The 20,929-nt window shown below is 37.4% G+C and overlaps 1 protein-coding gene across 1 annotated transcript in view; it reads left to right on the forward strand.

Annotated features, from left to right (window-relative positions):
• DOCK4 (dedicator of cytokinesis 4) overlaps positions 1 to 20,929 on the forward strand; it is a 249,333-nt gene that overhangs the window by 70,709 nt on the left and 157,695 nt on the right. Inside the window, exons 2-5 of the mRNA XM_062583616.1 lie at positions 11,735 to 11,818; positions 12,822 to 12,862; positions 15,050 to 15,105; positions 16,997 to 17,093. Of these exons, the coding sequence (XP_062439600.1) occupies positions 11,735 to 11,818; positions 12,822 to 12,862; positions 15,050 to 15,105; positions 16,997 to 17,093 (278 nt within the window). The remainder of the gene's footprint in view (positions 1 to 11,734; positions 11,819 to 12,821; positions 12,863 to 15,049; positions 15,106 to 16,996; positions 17,094 to 20,929) is intronic.

Consider the following 20,929-nt stretch of genomic DNA (forward strand, 5'->3'; position numbering starts at 1 on the left):
AAGACTTCCCTGAGTAACTTGCAACCATCAGTGCTTACATTTCTTACATCCTCTGGACAGAAGAGTTTTGTCCAAGCTGGCTAAAACACAATGACAAGACATTTTGTGGCACTTTTTAAAAATCACCAGTGATAAGATATTGGTGCTTTATTCCTGCCAGTTTCTGAATTAATATACCTTTTTAAGGGCATTCAAACAAAAGAATGAATAAATTGGAAACCAATTTCTGAAGGCAGATGTTCTGTTTTTTTTTTCATGGCTGTGCAGTGGAAAAGATCAGTTCACACTTCATTACCTAGCTGCATAATTTGTTTAACCACATACTTAATAAAGCTATGATCACCAAGGTTTATCATGCAGAAAATGTTCATTTGCATTAAAAATGTTTTACTTATTTCTAGAATCTCTTTTTGCAAGGGTTCTTCTGCTTGATAGTTCGATGTTCTCATTTCAGAAGGTTTTCTCAAGTATAGGGGGAAAATGTAACTTTGTCCTCTCCTTACCTGAGATGCTACATAAATCCCAGGAGGCCTCTGTTCTGTCTGGATCACTAGGAGGCTATTAATTGCGAGGGGGGAAAAATTAGTATTTCAAAAAAAAGAATAATTTTAAACCCAATTAATAATTGTATCAGCTGTCTGTGCTGTAATGTGATGGCCCTCTTGATGGATTACAGGACTGTGTTCAAGTTCAGCTCTGAGAGTCCCTGCTTGCTCTCCTGCATTGAGAATCATCCCTTTCGTGGCAGCAGCCGCAAAGAAGCTCTTTCTTTACTATTCTTCTGACTTCCTTATGCTTTGCTTCTCATTCCCTGTCTCACCCATGCACGCCTTTAAATTCACTTTGCACTGAAATTCAAAAACAAGGAAGCTGCCAAAGACAACTGCTGCCGTGTTCTCGCGGCACGGGCAGGGGGTGGGTGCATAGACAGCGCATCCAGAGGCTTGGTTTGAATTGGCTCAACCAGTGTTTGAGCTCTCTTACTGACACACTGCTGTGTGACTCTGCACAGAGAGGTGAAAATACTTGCAACTGTGCTCTGGATTCCCCCCCCCCCCATTTGCAAAATAAAGTTTTTGCTACTTGTATTGTTCTTAGAGTTGCAGAAAAAGGAAGGGAAAACTCCCTAATACTAATAACAAGAAATGAGCCCGTGTCCAGTGTGCCCTTGGCTCTGAGACCACCGAGTTGCCTGTCACAGAGCTTGCCTATTTTCATTCAGAAAGCATCTCATAATGCAGGATGATGGCAGGTGTCACACTTTCAGTTTTCTTAGGAATACTTCACTATTTTCTATGATTTCCTGGACCTAAAGTATTCCAAACATATTCCTAGGCTTCCGTGCAATCTCTAGAGGAGATGGCAGTTATTTTTAGTGATTCTCCCATGTGTTAAACAGTCTTAAAAAACAAAAGAATAATTTCATCTGCTGAAGTACTCATATGTCAGAAGATGCATGTTCAGATGCAGTGATGAATGCTAATATAAACACTTAGAGGACTGTTTGCTCACACTTGCTCTGAGAACTGCCTTCCCGTCCTTCCCATCAAGCGGAGCAACACGCCACTGGTCAGCTATCTTCATTACTGTAATTTGCAGTATATGCTCTTCATACATTTAGGATCCTCTCGAGTGCTTTTGTAAATAGCCAATTGAATGTGAAGTCTCTTCACTTACACTTCACTTTGCATAATTTTTAAGCAGGGGCTAGTAGAACGTGAAGGTTCAGATTTTTCAAGACAATTGCACTTCTAAAAGCATGCAGTAAGATTGCCCATAAATTGTATATAGCCAGGTGGAACTTTTTTGAAAGCTTTGATTAGGAGAAAAGAAAAGGAAGGGTATACATTCATTACAATTTCCGCTTGGTAATATGTTTTAAGATGCTTGTGGGATTACTTTAAATATCCCTGAAGTTTTAACCTTACGGAGGTTATGGATTAGTGATGAAACTCTGCAGGCTAACTGCGTTGAATTCTGCTGGCTGAGCTATTGAAATCAGGCTGAAAAATGGCATGGTTATTTCTAACCATTAAAGCTAGTACGTTAAGTACGTTTCTACTAAACCATGTTGAGAGAGTTAGATATTTAAACTTTATTTCTTCAGTCTTTGAGGATTGTCACAGCAGAAAATGTTTTTGCTTCACTAGTCATGACAGCTGTATTTCCGCTGTAATTGTAACATGTCAATTATACTAGATTAAGAAAGATATGCCTCGTTTAAGATAAAAACCTGTGCACACAGGGTACTCGCACGTGCTTTATAATCATTGTCTGTCTTAGTTGTGCTTAATTCCACACCTTGGCAAACTGTCCAGTCTTTCAAGAGGTTTACTATCACTGGGTTCCAATCCAAAGATAATTGGCTGACCTATACGGCTGGCTATGGAAGCTCGCAGTTATAGCTGATTTTTAATGCTAGCTCATTTGCGCAATTTGCTTATTGCATAAATTGTTAGGGTTTTTATTTGCTTCATTACTGAAGAAATGACTACTCATGATCAAAACAATTTTTTATGTATAACGAAAAATCGAACTTCTAAAAAAAATGCAGCATTAATAGCAACACAGTGAAGGCCCACAAAAGCAGAATAATCTCTGAAGTTACAAAATAGTACAGAGAAAATTGGAGATATGTTGAAGATGATAAACAATGCACTTAGTAAAATGGTAATATTTGTTATAATTTCATAATGGAACAGTTGAATGTCAGAGAGATACAAATTACCAGGAGACTGAAGACTTGTCTGAAATAAAATGACACCAGACAAGCTGCAAAATACTGGCATTAGAGATTGCATGAAATGTTAACTTTTTTCATCTTCTATTGATAGCATGTCAGGTAGAGTTAAACACTGCTTTTCTAAAAGAAATGAAAGAAAACTGGACACTGTTATCTATAAGGTCTGTTGATGGAAGATTTTATGGCAGAAGATGGATGTTTGCTGCCTTTCTGTTAGTGAAGAAAACTTATGCTCTGTTTTTCTTGATATCTTGGAATATCATTTATTACTTGAATGGCAGAAAACAGTGAAATTCCAAGGGGAGGAGCAGTCTCATTTGCCAAACTCCTTGATATGAAATACCTGGAATTTCTCAGCTACTGCACCGCTGTTTAGCTGTGCTCCCCTTGCATGGCTCTGGCAAAGAATAGCATTGCCGCTGGCACAGCCGTCTTGTTTTTCTCGTTCTTCATAAGACTACAGCTCTTCTGAGCATGGGCTTGCGTGATGGTACATGCAGTCTGTTAGAGGCTGTGCAGTTAGTACTGCACAAGTAACCCCAAGTTCAGAGCAGGACATTGGGCTAAAATGCCCTTTAGGAGGGAAGAGGAGGATAGGGTCACTAGACTTCTGTGGGACTGCAGTGGGTATGGTCCTAATCAGCATGAAATTGTCTGGACATACTCCTCTATTCCTACTTTAAAATGGTCGTCATAATACAACAGTACTCTGAAAAAAAGATTATGTTTTCTGAGAGATATCTCCTGTGTCAATAATTGTGCGAGACATCTAGTTTTTGCATTCAATTTCTACTGTTTGAGCAGGAATATGACAGGCAACCAAGAACCCTGCCAGCATATACAAGAGTATCAACAATGATTTTGATCTGAAATCCTGTGCAACTGTAAGTCTCCTGAATTTATTTTTTGGAGGTTTTGGTGAGCACCACGTCATCTTTTAAGCAGGTCCAAAATTCAGTGAACAGTGGTCTTCAGACCTGATGCCTGTGATCATAGGGTTTTATCAGCTCTGTTGGACCTCAGACACCCTTGTGCTTGGGCTGAGAACACACTAATGTCCTGTCTTTTCCATAGCTGATGCTCTCAGGAAGTTACAAAGAAACACCTTTGGATAGTTTATTTGATTTAATCAGAAATATTGTTTCCTGGAAAGTTTCAAGTAACATAGAAATCACTTTTTTCCATGACCATGCTACTAAAATTACAACTACTTATTGAATGAAGTTTCAAAATACTTAGTCTTTAATAAAAGTCATACTTAATAGCATAGTTATTTTTAACTGAAGAAGGTTGTTCTCACAGATAATGTCATTAACATAGTCTAAATTTTCCACTTTCTCCTTCGTACTAGCTGGATTTTTCAGCTATTGCTGTTTCCAAGTAACAAAGGAGAATGACACTTTGTCCACACTCACTACTCCAGATGGCAGTCTTAATGCATCCACAGCTCTAAGTTAAAGCATTGCAGTGTAATTGCAATTTAATGTAATTTAATTGAGCCAGCTAGTTAAACTGGGTATAACTTAACACCTTTATTGTAATTTAATTGAAGGTACAAACTCTGTAATGGATGGTGCTGAGTTCACCTCACTTCTGACAGTTTTTTTATTAGCATGCCTTCTCTGGGGAAAGGAAGGAAACTCTTGGGCAGTTTTGTAGTGAGGAGCCTTATCATCCTACTTATAAACTCCAAAGCGTACTAGATTTTTTTAGACATGTAAAGACCTGTTTTGGTTTGGTTTTTACTTCTAAATTTCTGTTTTTAGAGCTAATACAAATTTTTTAAAAATTGCTCTTATCAGGAACAAAATGTAGACATGATAAGAGGTAGTAGGAGTACAAAAAATGAAAATGGCGTAACTAGCTACTTGATAGGATAAGAATCACAATTAGTAAAAAGAAATACCTGCTAGGATAGGGACCTTGGTGGCATAAGCTGAATTACTCCATTTTTGGTGTTCTAACCTGGCAGCTGTTCTCAGCAGCAAGTGGGTGCCCCAGAAAGCTATCACTTGCTGCTTTGTTAGTGCTGACCTAGTGCCCGATAACTACGGTACCCAAAGGAAAGAGATGACAAAAATTTTGGAAATGTTGGGGGAACTGATCAAACTATCATCAGCCACACGGTTAAGCTCCCTCCTCTAGCTGAGATGTAGGATGAAGAAAGCTGGACAAATTTCAGGCAGGTACACTGAGCAGGTTACCTTTATTAGAACAGTCCTGTGTTTCTTTGGTAGAGTTATGATCAGAAATTTGATAGTGATAACCATGCTGAATTCATATATTAAGAGGAGATCAAGAGGGAGTGCTGTTTGCCGCAGCTCTCTGTGTTTCAGACCTAGTATTTGCTTCGTCTGTATACGTAACCAGTACTATTAGCATTTGAATGAGTTTTTTTGTTTGTTTTTACAAACGAGCAGAGAACACATCTATGAAAGTTCATGATTTTACTTGCATAGTACTGTCATAGCTTGGCCATTGATGCAAATTTTTTTGATACTTTTAAGTGCATTGAGGTGTTTTCATGAATAGCAATTCAGTCAAATTTTTTTTTTATTAGAAAAACACTATGCAGGGACTCACATTATAAGAACATTTGAATACTGTAACTAATTTCACAAGGAGGGTTGGGTAGGAAATGTTTCCAGGCAGTGTTTGTATTTTTTTAGGGTGTCCAAACTGATTATCACAATAATCTTAAGGATACACGAGTACGTGTAAAAATTTGATTTTCCTATTCCTATAAAAGGGCACAAAAAAGCTCTATTAATTTTGATTATTTTGGGAGGGTGAGTAGGCCAGGCGGCTTTCCTGATCCTCCTGTGTCTTGCATGGGAATGTTCCTCTGGTCCTTCTTACTTGGCTCAGCGAAGGGGGGCAATGTGAGTCTGCAGACCCCACAGCTTGCAGGTCTCCAGCAGGTCCTTGTCCCACATTGTGGGACCACCATGTTCCCTAGGAGCAGCACACGAGATGTTCAGAAGTCACGTGTGGCTTAGGAGTCCTCGACTGTCATTGAGCTGTGTGTTAGACCCTTTTAATTATTGTTTACATATTATAGGTGAGGGAGCTCTCATTCTTTCATTTCAATATAAATTTGGAGATGTTCATCCTAAGTGATCTGCCAGAGATTTAAAGATCACTTCTGTTATGGGGACTAAAATTCTTCTCTAAAATTAAATAAAATAGATGGTGTCTGTTGAAAGAGCATTTTTTTTTTTTGGTTCCTCCCCCCACACACACACACACTTTCCTGTCACTGTCTTCATTAGCTTGTTTTTAGTTAGCAGAAAGCCTCCCAGGGTAGGTAGCAGAATGCATTACTGAGCAGATGACTGAATTAATGAATGCATGGAAGCATGACCTATAGCTATACTATCATGCCACTCCATCCAGATCAATTTGTATACAGACAAAGACTAGTATGTTTGAAGGCTTTGTACAGTAAACTTTGGCCATCCTGCATTAGCAAATGTCTATGCCCACGTGGGTTTATGCATCTAAAAATTCTGCCTATTTAGAAACCTAAAGAGGCTGATGAGGCATCTTCAGCTTCTTTTGGGGAGTTCTCCTCAAAAGTTATCCTGCAGCACATACAGCTGAGCAGTATTTTTTGAATGGTGCAGAAAAGGTAGTTAGAGAATGCTTATTCAAGGTTTCTCACAAGAACATAAGGACATAAAATGAAGTTTTAAGCAGCAGTTATAAAATAAAAAGAAGACACTCCCACTTCCCCTACCATGAAGCATAATTAAACTGCAAAGTTCATTGCCATGGGAGTTTGTGGACACTAACGTTAAGATGGGTTCAAAGTCTAGTTGGACAAATTTGTAGAAGAAAGTACTTGCCAGTGGCCAATAGCTTCAAAATTTTGCAGAGAATCCTGTGTAACATCACTGGTCTGGGTTTGTGGGTGTGCATGCTTAATTGGCTGTTACAGTGTTGTGCCCTTCCAAATTAATGTTGCGTTTTCTGCAGCTGCTTACAGTGCCAGATGTCTACTGTATTTATTATCCGTAAGAGCTTATCAAGGGGTAGTTCATTTTACATTTCTGCAATGTTAAACCATTGAATTAGAGGCTTACTCAAAGCTAATGCATGTACATCTTTACTTCTCAGTTAAAGAACAACTGCATAAGAACAAACTTGGTTTTCCACCATGAACAAAATATGCAACAGTGATTGAACACTTAGACTAAACTTAAAGCTGTCTTTTCATTGTTAGTGGCCCCCTGATTACATTTATTTCAGCTTTTCTAATTATTTTTTTCCAGCTGCTGAATAGAAAAGAAACCTTGAAATGGTAAAACTGTAAGAGTTATACGTGAAACTCAGTCTGGTGAAACAATGGCAGAACAAAAACTTTAAAAAATACTTTTGCTATACAGCAGCCCTGATTTCAATTATGGTAGATAATATCTGGAATCAATACTAGCTTGTGGTCATTTGTCAGGAGGAAAGGCACAACAGTGCCTGCCTCATTAGATCTTAGTGCAGAGCTCCTGCTATTTCAGGCATAAAAATTTTAAAACTATAACCATCTTGTTCCCTGTCAAAACCAGTGCCTCTGATGGTGTTCCCGTCCTCCAAAGTAGTTACTTTCCAGTATTTTTACACATTTCTACATGTTTCATATGCTATCTCTGATACTTGGGACATCAGGGCATTGATTTGGAGTTTATTTTTTACTCCACCATTAAGTATCCAGTATATGGCCAAGTAATTATAAAAACTATTTATATTTTTCAACCTGTTCCCCTGCTTTTTTTCCCCTCCTCCCCCACCTGCTTTAGTTTAGGGGTTATTTTTCATTATGCAAAACCTGAACTTGCTATTGTAGTACCAATGCTTATCTTTGGTGGAGTGGTAGTTGCTGCGGATGCTGCCTCTACTGCTATAGATTCCTTTATGTGCGTCTGTCCAGCTGTGCAGCCATGACCTGCTATTTTTTTTAACCATTTAGTTTGTTGTTAGTGTCATGAGCTTAAATAAAGCTCAACATTCAGGCATTATGAGCACCACGTTGCATTGCACCCTTTGTGGAGAGGATATTTCATTTTGTAAATGAAAGACCGAGCTAGATAGGAAACGTAGCATACTTCTGAGACTCAAATGCTTCTTTGCAACACTTGCTCGCATGTTAGATTTTAATGCATTACTTGAAATTAGGAAAAAAATCTTAGCTTTTTTCATAACAATAATGCTTTAAGTGCTCTAGAAAAGCAAAAGATGAAAAAAGTGAGCATGGTATGTATTTGATGCATGTGATGCATTGTGTGTGTGTGTGTATATATATATGCATATGTATATGCAAATATGTGTGTGTATATATATGTGTGTGTGTGTTTATATGTGTATACAGCCAGTTCTGTGGGTGTCATGCATATGCACTGCTTTCTAGAATAAGGTCAAGGATACTTTAAGCCACAGTCACTACAGAGTGACTGATAATATACTTGCTGCCAGCATGAGGAAGATCCTAATGAACATCTACAAAGTGTTGCTGAGCTGCGTGGCTGCTGGAGGAAAGGGAAGGCAGTTCTGTTCGTGAACTGTGTATCGCAGCTTGGTTGTGAATTCTGGATCCCAGCTGAATCACTGAGCTCCAGCATCTCTTTTAGAGCTGAAACCGGCTCCTTCTGCAACTTCAATGTTATCCTCCCTGTAGTCTACTTAAATGTGTACATACCACAGACAGGGAACTAAAGAATAGCCACCTTCTCTCTTGGTCCCAATTCTGTAACCTAACTTGAGGGATTGAGTAGAAAATGAGCAAAATAAACATTTTTGTAGTAAGTTGGGTTTTCTACACTTGAATTCCTGTGCCTTGCTCTAAATTCCCTGCTGCTCCACAGTGCACTTTTCATCTCTTTTGAGAGACGTTGCTGGAGCACGGGGTCTGCCTGTGCTGAATCCCACCTGGGGGCGAGACCTCTCCGCAAGCCCTGCCAGCATTTTGTGAGCGCAGCCAGTGAATGTGCTGCCTTATGGTGCAGGTGATGCCCTCATTTCTCTTTCTTTTTCCCTCATACTCTGCAGGTTATCCTTTCAGATGATATTTCAAAGTATTTTGCCCCCCCTGCGTATACTCTAAAATGGATTCTAGCTATTTTCTACTGTGTCAGAATTCATTTTTTCTGTCCTAAAATGTTTTTAATGCTGAAACTTCCCATTGGAAAAAAATCTTTATAACAGATCTAATAACGAAGTAATAGAAATTGAATGTCATGGCAAAGTCAGATCGTAACAGTGTGACAGGATATATTGGCTTATAAGGAAAAAAAATGTTGGCACTCTTTTTATTGCAGGAGGTTTAAAAGTAAGACTTCTCCAAATGTAGCAGACAAGGGCTTGGTTTCATTTTTGCGTGTTAGTTCCAGTAATTCTTCCATTATATTTTATTGGCTGTAAGGAGCTAGGTGCTATTTTGGCAGATTTCATAACTTACTTTTTTTGCGAACCAGCAAGGTGATGACACTTGCCATTGCAGTACTGTAAATACAATTTAGAGAGTTTAAATACAGATCATATTGATGTTCAACTTTGGCATTTTTTAGAAAAATCATTAATAATTTTTTAATTAATATGTTTTTGCATATGTGTATATATATAATTAACTGGAAAATGCTCATTTTTCAAGTCTTAGACAAATTCTTTCAGTCTAAAACTACTAGCTGTCTTGTAACTAATAAATAATGGTGTTTTTAGTGGTGGTGGGAAGTTAAGTATCTGTTTTCATTTCTGTATGCTTTTCTTATGGTGTTTTATTTCTATGTATGAATACCTTGGAAAGTAGGAGGAGCACCAAACTAAATATAGATTGTTTCAGTACATGTCTTGAGGAAAAAAAAATCATTAAAGCTCTATAACACTGCAAATTCTGGTCACATGTTTTGTCAAACTCTCTGGGACTGCCCAGGCACATAATCTCACAGGCTTTTTGCAAAGGGTGAAATAAACACCATGGGATCACAGCTCGGTGATTTTTGAAGCCTTCAGGTTCAGAAGAGAGATTTGGCCAAAGTGCCTGCTCTTGTTTTTTTAAAAATAGAGATAATATTTTGCCTATAGAAAATCCGTGGAGCATAAAATTCGGCCTTACAAGAAAACTAGCGGCAATACTGCTTTGGAGACGTGAAATGTTTTAGATGTGCCTGTACGCAGTTCAGCGAAGTCTGCTAAAAATTGTGTGTGTATGTGAGGACAAGATCTGATTTATGTTTTTAAACACTTACTTCTTTGTAGGTGAAGCACAGTTTTTAAAAATTAATATGGGCTTTACAGCTGAATTTGGCTGTGCTGATGGTATTTAAAAAGATAAAGCCTGTCCAGCAGCTTGAGGGCAGAGCGTGGGATTTTTTGCGTAGTCCTCGTTTGCGCAGAAGCTAAGGTCCGCACGCCTGCGGTGGCAGGTTTGCACCGTTCTCCTCCTCCGCACGTCTTGCGGAAGCGCATTTCCCGCTGCGCTTCGAAGCTGGCGTAGCGCCGTGCTCGGGCGGTTCGCGGGAGCTGCTGCACGTGCCCGGCCGCAGCCCGCTCCAGCGTAACGCGCCTCCTCTTCCTCTGCGCTTGGGAGCCGCAGCTTTCTGGTGACGCTTCACAGACGCCGTCTGCCTCTGAGGGGCTGCTGACAGTGCTCAGCCCTCCGGAAGCTCTTCCGGAGCGGCGGGCCAGGAGCAGGAGGGTGGGTGGCCCCTCGTCCCGTGATTAAAGGTCCTCGGAGCCCGTGCGGGGGAGAGCCCGCAGGCAGGAGACGAGCGCTGCTGCCGTAGGTGTTACGTTAGCAGCTGTGACTCAAAATATTGCGGTCCTCTTGGAAGCGTAGTCACTTTACAGGTGCATCTGCACCCACGTGGTTTCCCTGTTGCTTTCTTGTAGGAAGGTTTGTTCTCTTGCTGCTGGGTGGGTTTTTCTTCCCTGTGAGATTTCTGTTTTCTTTTCACATCGCGATTGGTTGGTATTTGATAGGAGCAAGACTATAGCTTGGCAATCGAGCAATTTTTCTACTTCATGTCCTGCTGGCACTGGTACCATGCAGTTTTCCTCTTCAGCTTCAAAGTTAAACTCCAAAATAATTCTACGAGGCAGAGAACCAAATCGCTATTGCTTAGTAACATGGCCTGACCTGAATTAGACAATGTTTTAATCCAGGCTTTCAAATACAATAGTGACAGAATTGATTTATTTTAATTTATACCTATTTTTTTCCCTAGTGCTTGCAGAAATGGGTATTTTGAGGGCTTTTTAATGTTGTGTTTTGCTTCTAAGTTAGCTGGCTAGTCTTTTAGCAGTAAGAATGTAAGGCTTGCAGCTTGACCACTAGCGCTGTTTGGGGGCAGCCCATTGGGTATTTCCCCTGAGGCAGGATTTACCTCCCGTGGACAGAGCCCTTCTGTAGCTCTTGGCGCATGTTGCCCTCTTCACTTCAGCTTCACTGGCTTTTCTGGTCCGGGAGGTGGTGGGTGAACATCAGGGCATATTTTAGTGACTCCTGCTGCAGCATGCTTTACTGCTCACTGCCTGCTAGCCATTTCCATCCATTTAGGATTGGGTGGCAATTATATGGCTCTATAGCATCTGTTAAGGTGATGTGAAATGGGTTTTTTCCCTTTCATTGTATGTCAGCAGTATAAATAGCACCACAATTATTGGCCTTTTGGTTTGCAGACTTCTGGGGCCAGATATGTGTTAGTCTGAACATCTGGAATAAAACAATTTCTGTCCTTCCAGGTAGTTACAACTACCAAACAGTGTAATTCAGTGAAACCTCTTCATTAGCACGTAGTATGTCAGTAAGTGGTTTAAGTCTGGTATTTTTAATATTCTAAAAGTGCCTTAGTCTCTGGTTCTTTTCACAGCTTAAGTTTCGGTAAGCCTGTCTCTTCTAACATTTAATTTCCCATGTTAATGTACTATTTTTAATAACAAGAGGATTTTTCATTTCTATTTTAATGGTGTAATTAATTGAAACCCAATATCCTTTTTTTTTAGTAATAGCTGGTTTTCGAGGGACAGTCCCACATGGCCTGTTGCTGGAGATTGGAGACACTGTTCAAATATTAGAGAAATGTGATGGTAAGTTCACAGGCTGGAATTCTAGGTATAATGAATTATTATATACTGTTAATTTGAGCTCCATTACTGTTCACTTATTTAACGAATTTAAAGGAATATATTTTTACAAGTCAACAGTAGAACACATTCTAGTCTCTTCATTTTTTGCAGTTCCTGGGAACTTTAATGCCTGTGATACTTTTTGGCAATTCACCCTTTTTGTTTGGTCTTTCTATTTAATAAACATCCACAGAGTTAAAACAGTAAGGAATTCTCACTGAGATTCTTCTGCTTTCATGCTATATCCTAGAGGAGCCTGCATCTATCAGGAGGCTTTCAATTTAACACAAAGTCACAAGTTTAAACGCTACAGCAGTGTAAAAGTGCTCCTCTGCCTCCATTCTGAGGTGGAGAACACTAATAAGTCTTTAGCAAATCTCCATTCCTAGAGTAAAGGAAATAAAGCTTCATTTATTTCCTAATCTATTTCTCTAATAGATTAACTGAGGTTTGTCTGTCAGTAAGATTTTTTTTTTGATCATTTAAGATGATACAGTGTTTTTTTGTTTGATTAACATCAGGATTATAAACTCGTAATCTTTTTATAACAATTTCATCTTACAAAAGATATGAGATCTGCTGTTTTGAATCAGGTATATTATGAATTTTGTATAATAATGTGGCAGATAGACCATGAAGTACAAAAGTGATTTGTAAATGCTTAGAGGGAGTATGAAACCACTTCCCCTTTTATCAGATGTGTTGTCCAGTGCAAAATACATCTGGCTTGCACTGTTAGAAACATTTGGGGATGCAAGTTTAAAGAGTAATTCCTGAAAATAATTGTGAATATGAGCTAGATTAAAGCAAATAAACCTTTCATTGTGTGGTAGTCCACTAACAACTCCGGTCTGACAGAACTGAGTAACAGCCTATCTGACCAAAAGGGAAAAGATGAGATCTGGATTTGGCACGTGGAAATGATTTACATGCTCTAAAACCCAAAAATGTTATGTCTTCACAGGATGGTACAGAGGATTTGCCTTAAAAAACCCCAATGCTAAGGTAAAAGTCAATTTTATTGATGTTGCTTGAATTAGTTTTGGGTATGGTTTACAATTCTGAAATCTTCCAGAATGTTAGGACGATACCCTTTACAATGGTAAAGTTCTGGTAAATTATCTTTTGTTTCTGATTTTTAGTTTGTTTACTCAGAAGAAGCAAAAATAAGGGAAATGACTGCTGAGAATGCACGTTATGAATAGTCCAGAATAAGTTGTTTGGAATGTGATTGTTTTCTAGATCTTATGTATTAATTTTAGAACAGCCAGTGGAGACAGCTAGCGTAAGAGTCATACACTTTGGTTGAATAAAATGTATGCAAATCCTTGAAAAATAGGTAGTTTTTTTCTTTTCTCCTTGTTATGAAGTCCTATTTCCATAGAGTTGCTGATAGTACTGACTTCAGTGGGTTTTTTTTTTGTTGCATTCAAACATGAAATAGTATGAAATTCATATGTTTTTCCCCAGCTTTTGTTCATCGTGTACATGCTTAACTTCCTGTTAACTTGTCTCTGTGACTGTAAGGGTTGCCATTTATATGTGGAAAACCATTTCAAGAAGACTTTCTTTTTTTCCCTCTATATAGAGCAGAAGCTTTTGTTTTATTAAAGCCATTAAAGAAAAATAGTAAATCACCTTCAGTTGCTCCTTCAGTCCATATCCTGTGCTTCTATAGAAGCCTTCTTAGCACCAAACTAGATCAAATACATATTAACTTCAAAAGTTTCTAGAGACTCATATCGTAAAGTGGTCTCTGCTTTTATGTAAAGTTCCTTTGCTTTCTATGGAACAGCTAAGTGAACAATAAATTTAGTCACAGAGTCTAATCATGTGTTTACTACTATGACCTTGTCTGCATGTTTTTAACTTCATTCACAAGACATAAACAGTTGGGATTTGTTTTTACATTTTCTGTCCTTTATTGTAATTTTCACCACGTGCTTGCTGTCAGTGTTGCTTTGTGGTCTGTCAAATGTGTTGATAGAAGTTATGAATAGTTTTGCTAAAGATGACTTGATGTGTGAAGAAATAAGATCTATATTTTCTACTCTCGTATTATGAATGAAAACAACTTTCTGAATTGCCTTTTGAAAAGGAATATCTCCCAAAGTAAGTAATGAGAGACCAGCTCAGTTTGCAGTATCAAGAGTCTTCCCTTCTGCAAGCCTTCACTCTTGAAGAAAATTACCCATGGCAACTACCTGACAGTAACTGTGCATATGCAACCATCCTTTTTTCCGTGACAAATCATTACAAATGCAGGGTTGCACATCTAACTGTCCTGGAGAGATGCTCTCCTGAACTATTTCATGTTACTGAAGAGCGGGAACACTCATGTGGGCAGTTACTACCACATAGCAGATACGTTTACTTGTCAAAGGTCTGACAGATATTTGCGTTGTAAGAAAATAGTATACCATTACAGACAAAAACAGCATGCAGCTGTGTGTTTTATAAAGGAGAACATGTAAGTGTTTTTCTCCGCTGCACTAGATAACTACTAGTAACATATTCTTCAGAAATTATGTTCTGAGCAACAAGTTTGAAATGGAATGCTTCATTTTGCTTATTGTTCTGATTTCTGAAGATTAGTGGGCTTTAAGAACAGTGTAACTGTTCTAGCAGTACTCTCCATGCAATAGAAAAGTGGAGAGTCCTCAGATAGCTCAAGGACTGCCCCTACTGGGACATTGAGACTCTTTGATAGGTATTCAGATTAGAAGCATCTACCAGATCTTTTCCATGTATTCCACAATAGTTCCAAAATAAAACTAGAAGTATATTATTTTGAAAATCCATATCTGAAGATACTATTTTTTAAGATCCTGTTGGTAAGGAGTTGCTCCCCCAGATTACTCAGTGTCCTGTTATGATAGGAAGAATTAGTAAAAACATCTAGCATAAGAGTTAGCAGGCAATCTTGTGTAGGTTCTACGTGTATTTAACTTCTAATTTTCTGCAACATTGAAGCAATAAAAGTTTTGTATACTACATTTTAGTTGCTTTTAGCTCTATACTGACTGTACATCACACTGTCTTTTTTGTGTATACAAATAATTCTATTTGGAGAACTTTTAATTCAGCATGTGGTATGTAATACCTTAAGGAATACTTTAAATTAAGATTATTCTCCAAAGTCACGTAGGAAGGATTTTCTTTTGTTTTTACCTGAACTGTTTTGTTTTTTAGGGTATATTTCCATCCAGTTACATTCACTTGAAAAATGCATGTGTTAAGAACAAAGGGTAGGTAAAATATTCTGAATTCAAATATGTAAAGGTGGTCAGTAACTTATACCAAAGATCTCTTGTATATAAAGTGAAGAAATCATTTTTGTTGTGCTGTATCTTCAGCTTACTGCTATGAAATGTGAAATGGTTGTCCTTAAGTAATCCACTATCCTTGCTTGGTCATAAAATTGGAATCACATATTCTCTAAAGACATGGAGAAAATTGAGGAGATCAGTCTGCATTATCTAGAGTAAAGAGAAAACAATTGCATGTTTTTACTTACTGTTGTTTTGTTTAAAAAAGATGTTATTTAAAAAGTTATTCTGTACTGGAGCTTGCTATTAACCTGTTTAAGTTTAGTCGTTTCTCTTTAAGGACACCAGCTGTTTCATGGGAGACAAGCTGACATGTTATGGAAAACTACTAAAATAACATTATGAGTCAATAGCAAAATACTTCTCCAAAGCAATAAATAAGAAATAGATTTCTTGTTTCTTCAAGTAACAAAGAACCAAGTATTTATTTTTGGATTATTATTGGTCTTTTTTTTTGCTTTAAGAAGAAGAATTAGCAAAAATGGAACAATTTGTTAAAATTAATTTAAAATTATTTTGAACCTCAAATGTTATGAATAAAAGAAACTTTTTTTTATAGATATGATACTTATCTTACCGTATCCCATTTAAAATATACTTGTTAGTGTTCTTAGTTCAACACAATTTTTTTTTAAAAAAATAAAGTTTACATAATTTGGGAGTATTTAAATTGTATCTTTTATTTGGATGTCTTAATGAGAGAACTGATAGATAAAGAGCTTTGAAACCTCTTTAAGTGAAAATATTTATTATCAAACAAAATAAAGGTAGATGACCTTTATTTGGGGAACATAAATGGATGCCTGAGAAGGTTCAGGATTCCTGACTGGCAAAAAAGAACCATGTCATCATATGAAAAATAAAATCTCATCCACACGGGTGGAAATGGCTCTGCATTACTTGCTAAATGACCTATTGTTTGCTATGGAGTTAAATCCACAAGTGGTTTATATCATGCTCTAAGATTCTTTCTCCTTTGGAAGTAGTAGTAGATTAAAACAAACAAACAGAAACCCTAAAGGTTCAATAAGATAAAATTGTAAACCATCACAATAAATCAAAGCATAAAGACGGAATAATTTTTATTAGCAGATACCATGACAATACTTGTAGGGGGTCCAGTTGCTTTGTTGCCTCTATTTTCTTTTGTCTGTTTCCCATTTGGGCCAAATACCAAACAGTGCGTAAGGGCCATGGACTCTCACATTATTGTGTTGACTTTATAAGAGAAAAGTGATGTTCATTATGAGAAATGTAATCCAAATGTGAGCTGAGAAATGTACTGCGTGAACAAAGTAATAGTGGCCATTGGTAGGTGAAGTGACTTTGATCTTCACCAAGCCAATACAGCACTTTCTTGGCCAGCATCAAGTAGTTGAGAACTTAGTCAAACTGTACAAGCTGTCTCTTGAGTTATGTTCTCCTTCACTTGAAGGAACAATGTCTCCTGTCTCATTCCTATCAACAGAGATGTCAAAAAAGGGGTGGCAACAATCACTGGTTTTGGGGATTAACCTAAAGTGACAATACTAAGATCCCTTTGAAAATGCTGAGAGTGACTTTGACTGAAAAGCATTGTGTGACATGTTGATCTCATGGTAAAAGATAAAAGTCTCACTGGCTCCCTGGCTTCCTTTAGGAGCAGGATTTCACCAAAGGTTTCTGTGGTGATTTAATGAAACACACAAATAAATGTCGTAGGTTGAAGGAAATCCTTGTAGGTTAATAGATGTTGCTGTTGGTCTTAATTTTAATAGCAATAATGTGGTTTGTTATGCATATGTAATATGTGTTCTTCTGCATGTTACAGACAATTTGAAATGGTTATTCCAACAGAAGATTCTGTTATTACAGAAATGACATCAACTTTAAGAGACTGGGGAACAATGTGGAAACAACTTTATGTGGCAAGTACCATGAATAATGTAGCTTTAGTTGAATACCAGCTGAAAAAAAACAGACTCGTTATAATATAAGTCTTTTTCCATTAGAGGGAAAGGGAAAAAATACTGGTGAAGATTGTAAGCAGTTTGGAATTTCCTTTTCCTGTTGATTTTGACTCTTAAAAACAAACAAACAAACAAACAAACAAAAAAACCCAGTATTTATGCTTTTCTCCTCACCCTATCCTAGCCAATAACTTAGCCAGAAAGGCTTCCCGTGTCATTTTCGACCTCAAAAATGATAAGATTATGGAAATGAGACAGAAGGCATCTGGCTGATATTCTTACTGTATCTCTACACATCCAACATATGCATAGAAAGAGTAGCTGGAACTTTTTCACATATGAATGACCAAAGTGTATGTATATACACAAAAAAGAAAAGTTATTTAGAAAATCTTACTAAGTAGTAGTAAGAAATATAAAATAAAGGCATTTTTAAGCAAGCTGTTCTTCAGACAAGACATTAAAATGTAATAGTTGCACTTAATATAGTATGGAAATAAATTGAAAGGAAAATAGAGGAAGCCTTCCAAAACACCGTCCTGTGATTTTGATTTGTCTTTCATAGAATCATAGAATCAGTAAGGTTGGAAGTGACCTCTGGAGATCATCCAGTCCAACCCCACTGCTCAAGCAGGATCACCTAGAGCATGTGAGATAGGGTTGCATCAAGGCGGGCTTTGAATATCTCCAGAGAAGGAGACTCCACAACCCCTCTGGGCAACCTGTTCCAGTGCTCTGTGATTTCTGATATCAGATAATTTTGATTAGATTAAAAAAATCAGAAAACAACGTATTTAAGCAGAAAGTCTGTAACAAGTCTGACTTTGAGCCTTTTATTTCATTTTAAGACTTTTTTAAAAAAGAGGAAAAAAGTGGAGGGAAGGCAGTCAGAGTAAGATAATTATATATATTTTTTTCTATAATATAAATGAATTTTTGAATGGAAACTGCCAGATAGAAGGGATTTGAAGACAGTGAAATTCATCATTTTCATAAGAGGAAAGAATTATATGACTGCCTTAAAAATATCTGCCAGATAGGAGAACTTTAATATTAAACAGACTTACTTTAGCTTTTCCATGTTCTTTATTAGTAAGGTCAACATTTCTTTTGCTTGAGTCAATTTGTCTTACTGCTTATATTTAAAATTTAAGAAAGCCCAAGGGTAGCATATAAGGCTTTAACAACCTCACTTCTTTCTTGAACTAAGTGTATCTGACAACTGCAGGAGTTCAAAGTTGTTTCCTCACCCCCCCCATCCCCAAAGTAAGACAGTAGAATGCTTTAAGAAGCTGTGATTACAATAATCTGCTTAGAAAAAGACTTACAGTTTTCAAGTGAAAATAGGGCTAATTGTGATTATCTAGTCTGACCTTATAATTAAAACCAGAGGATTTCCTGTGTTAGTTGGTGCTTTGTGTGAAGGTGCTCTACTTCAAATATATCTTTCAGAAAAAAAAGCCATTTTGTTACACCTTTCCAAATGATGGACTAAATATCTCTTAAGTTGTCTCAATCATTGACTGTTTCTACTGCTAAAATTTAGCATCTTATTTATTGAGTCCTATCTAGTGTCATCTTCTAGCCATTGGATCTTAGGATTTCTTTCTTTGCTGAATAGAAGTGTAGGAAATCAGTGTAACAGAGCTCAGTGTATGTACCTTGTGAAAGGGGAAGGTGACTTTATTATAGAAAATCTCTAGATCAGTTGATTAACTTCTACTCATTTTCTCATGGATTTTATTTACTCATGCATCTCCATACTTACAACCATCAAGATAAGTGTCTGTTTTCTGATCAAGCTCACTTGTTTGGGACACAAGACAAGGGATGACAGCTGTGGAGTCCTTGCTGCCAGTGGGGAGGTGGTTTCTTGACTGGCAACTACAAATTGATTTTGGACTGGCCTGTTGCACACATTAGGAGCAGAGTCTGTTTTGGATCTTCTACCTCATTACTTTGTCTCTTCATGAGTCTTAAGCAAAGGTTCCATGTTTCACAATTCTTTCATTTTCCTTATCTGGATATTTTATCACTCTAGTTCTATTCTCCATCTTCCTAGCATATTCAGGTCAGTTTGTTTCCCTCTTTGTTTGAATGAAATCACACATGTATTGCTCTATAGCAGTTAATGCATACCATTCCTTGTTCTGTCACTTCTTGTGGTACTTAAATATGCATTTTTATATTGAATTCATGCCAGTCTCAGTATATCTATGACAAATCCCTATAGAAAGTCTCTCTATGAAGTTGTTCCACATTTAAGATGTTTATAGTCTTAACTTTCTACTTAATTATTTTTAGTGGATTTATCTTCTCAAATTTCACTTTGAAGCATGCATTCTAGCCTTAACTATTCCTGTTTTCTGAACCCATTCCATTTCTTGTTCATATTGATTTGGGGTTATTGTAGTTTATTAATCTAAATACTATGCAGTATTTTGGATGCAAATTTCCTGGACTTGCTGATTTTGAAGTAACCAAATTCAATAGCTGCTAGTCCACTTTTCCTCTTGAAGGTTACTACCATTTGAGTGCAAATGACTACTGTATGTTGTTGCCTCTTAGCTGATGCACAGAAACAGGGAACTGAAAGAAATTTCAAGTGATGAAAGTTGTAGTCTAAACCTGTGTACCGAGACAGGATTGAAAATGCTTGGACCATCACTGACAGAAGTTTTCCAACTTCTGGCTGAACTTTGTCAAAGACTTCCAATAGTGTAAAGTCTGATCTTCCAAAACATCTTAGCGTGTTATGTTATTATTTTTATGGTTACAAGGTTTTTCTAAAATCTTATATAAATCACCTTTGTTCTAGATAAGTTTCTGTTTCAGATCACTTGAATAAAATTCTGTGTCCGGTTAATAGGGAAAGAAATAATCTGTTGTTGCCTTTCAAAAGGATCTGGTATCCCTCAGCATTCATTTTTCTGGAAAAACCCAGAGCTGGTAACCTTCCTTCTTGTTCCAGTAGCTCTACTTTGTATCTTTTCCAGGTTGTTTAATGCTCAAAACTGAGTGCCCAAAGTTGAATCTTGTGCGTTAACTGAGCTCTTGCCAAGGCTGAGTTGAGTGGCGTGGTTGTTATCTTTCACAGGAACTTGACTTTGAAGTGCATTCCACAGTGAGAAATGTCATGTTTCAGCATGAATTGCCTTCTTCATTTGTAGTCCATAAATCCATTGTCACTTTTCTAGTTTTGGTGCCCGTCTCATTTTTTCTTGTTTTGGTTTTGTCCATTTGAATTCTTTGTAGCAATAAGCATTCTATGCTTGTCTCTTACTGCATCTTGCAGACATTTGAATTCTTCTCCCATTTATCAAGGTCATACTGAACTTGTCCTCTAGAGCACAAGGTCAGAAAATTTCACAGACTTGCTTAGTGATGAAAATATTGAATAGAACCAACTTACAACACATCTGTGAAAAACTTGCTATTAAACGTCTTCCTACTGCCACAATGAGCCTTTGATAAGCACTCTTTGATATCTGTTTTTCAGCGAACTTATTTTAACTAGATATTTTAATTATTCAATTTATTTCCCTGGTTGGATAGACTACAGCATTGCTATTCCAGCAGACATATACTTGACCAGACATGCCAGTTGGCATGATGTGGCCAATGCAGAAGCCATTCTGACCTTCATAGTGTTTCTTGGGTGCCTTTTGAGTGACTCTGATTTAGACTATCAATATTGGGTCCTCACAATGACATTCCTTCTGTTCTTTTTAATAGTTATCTTCCAAAACATTAAAGAACATTTCACAACATTTTGACATTCAGATCAGAGTATC

Source organism: Rhea pennata, chromosome 1 (genome assembly GCF_028389875.1).
Source record: "Rhea pennata isolate bPtePen1 chromosome 1, bPtePen1.pri, whole genome shotgun sequence".
Taxonomy (NCBI): Eukaryota; Metazoa; Chordata; class Aves; order Rheiformes; family Rheidae; genus Rhea; species Rhea pennata.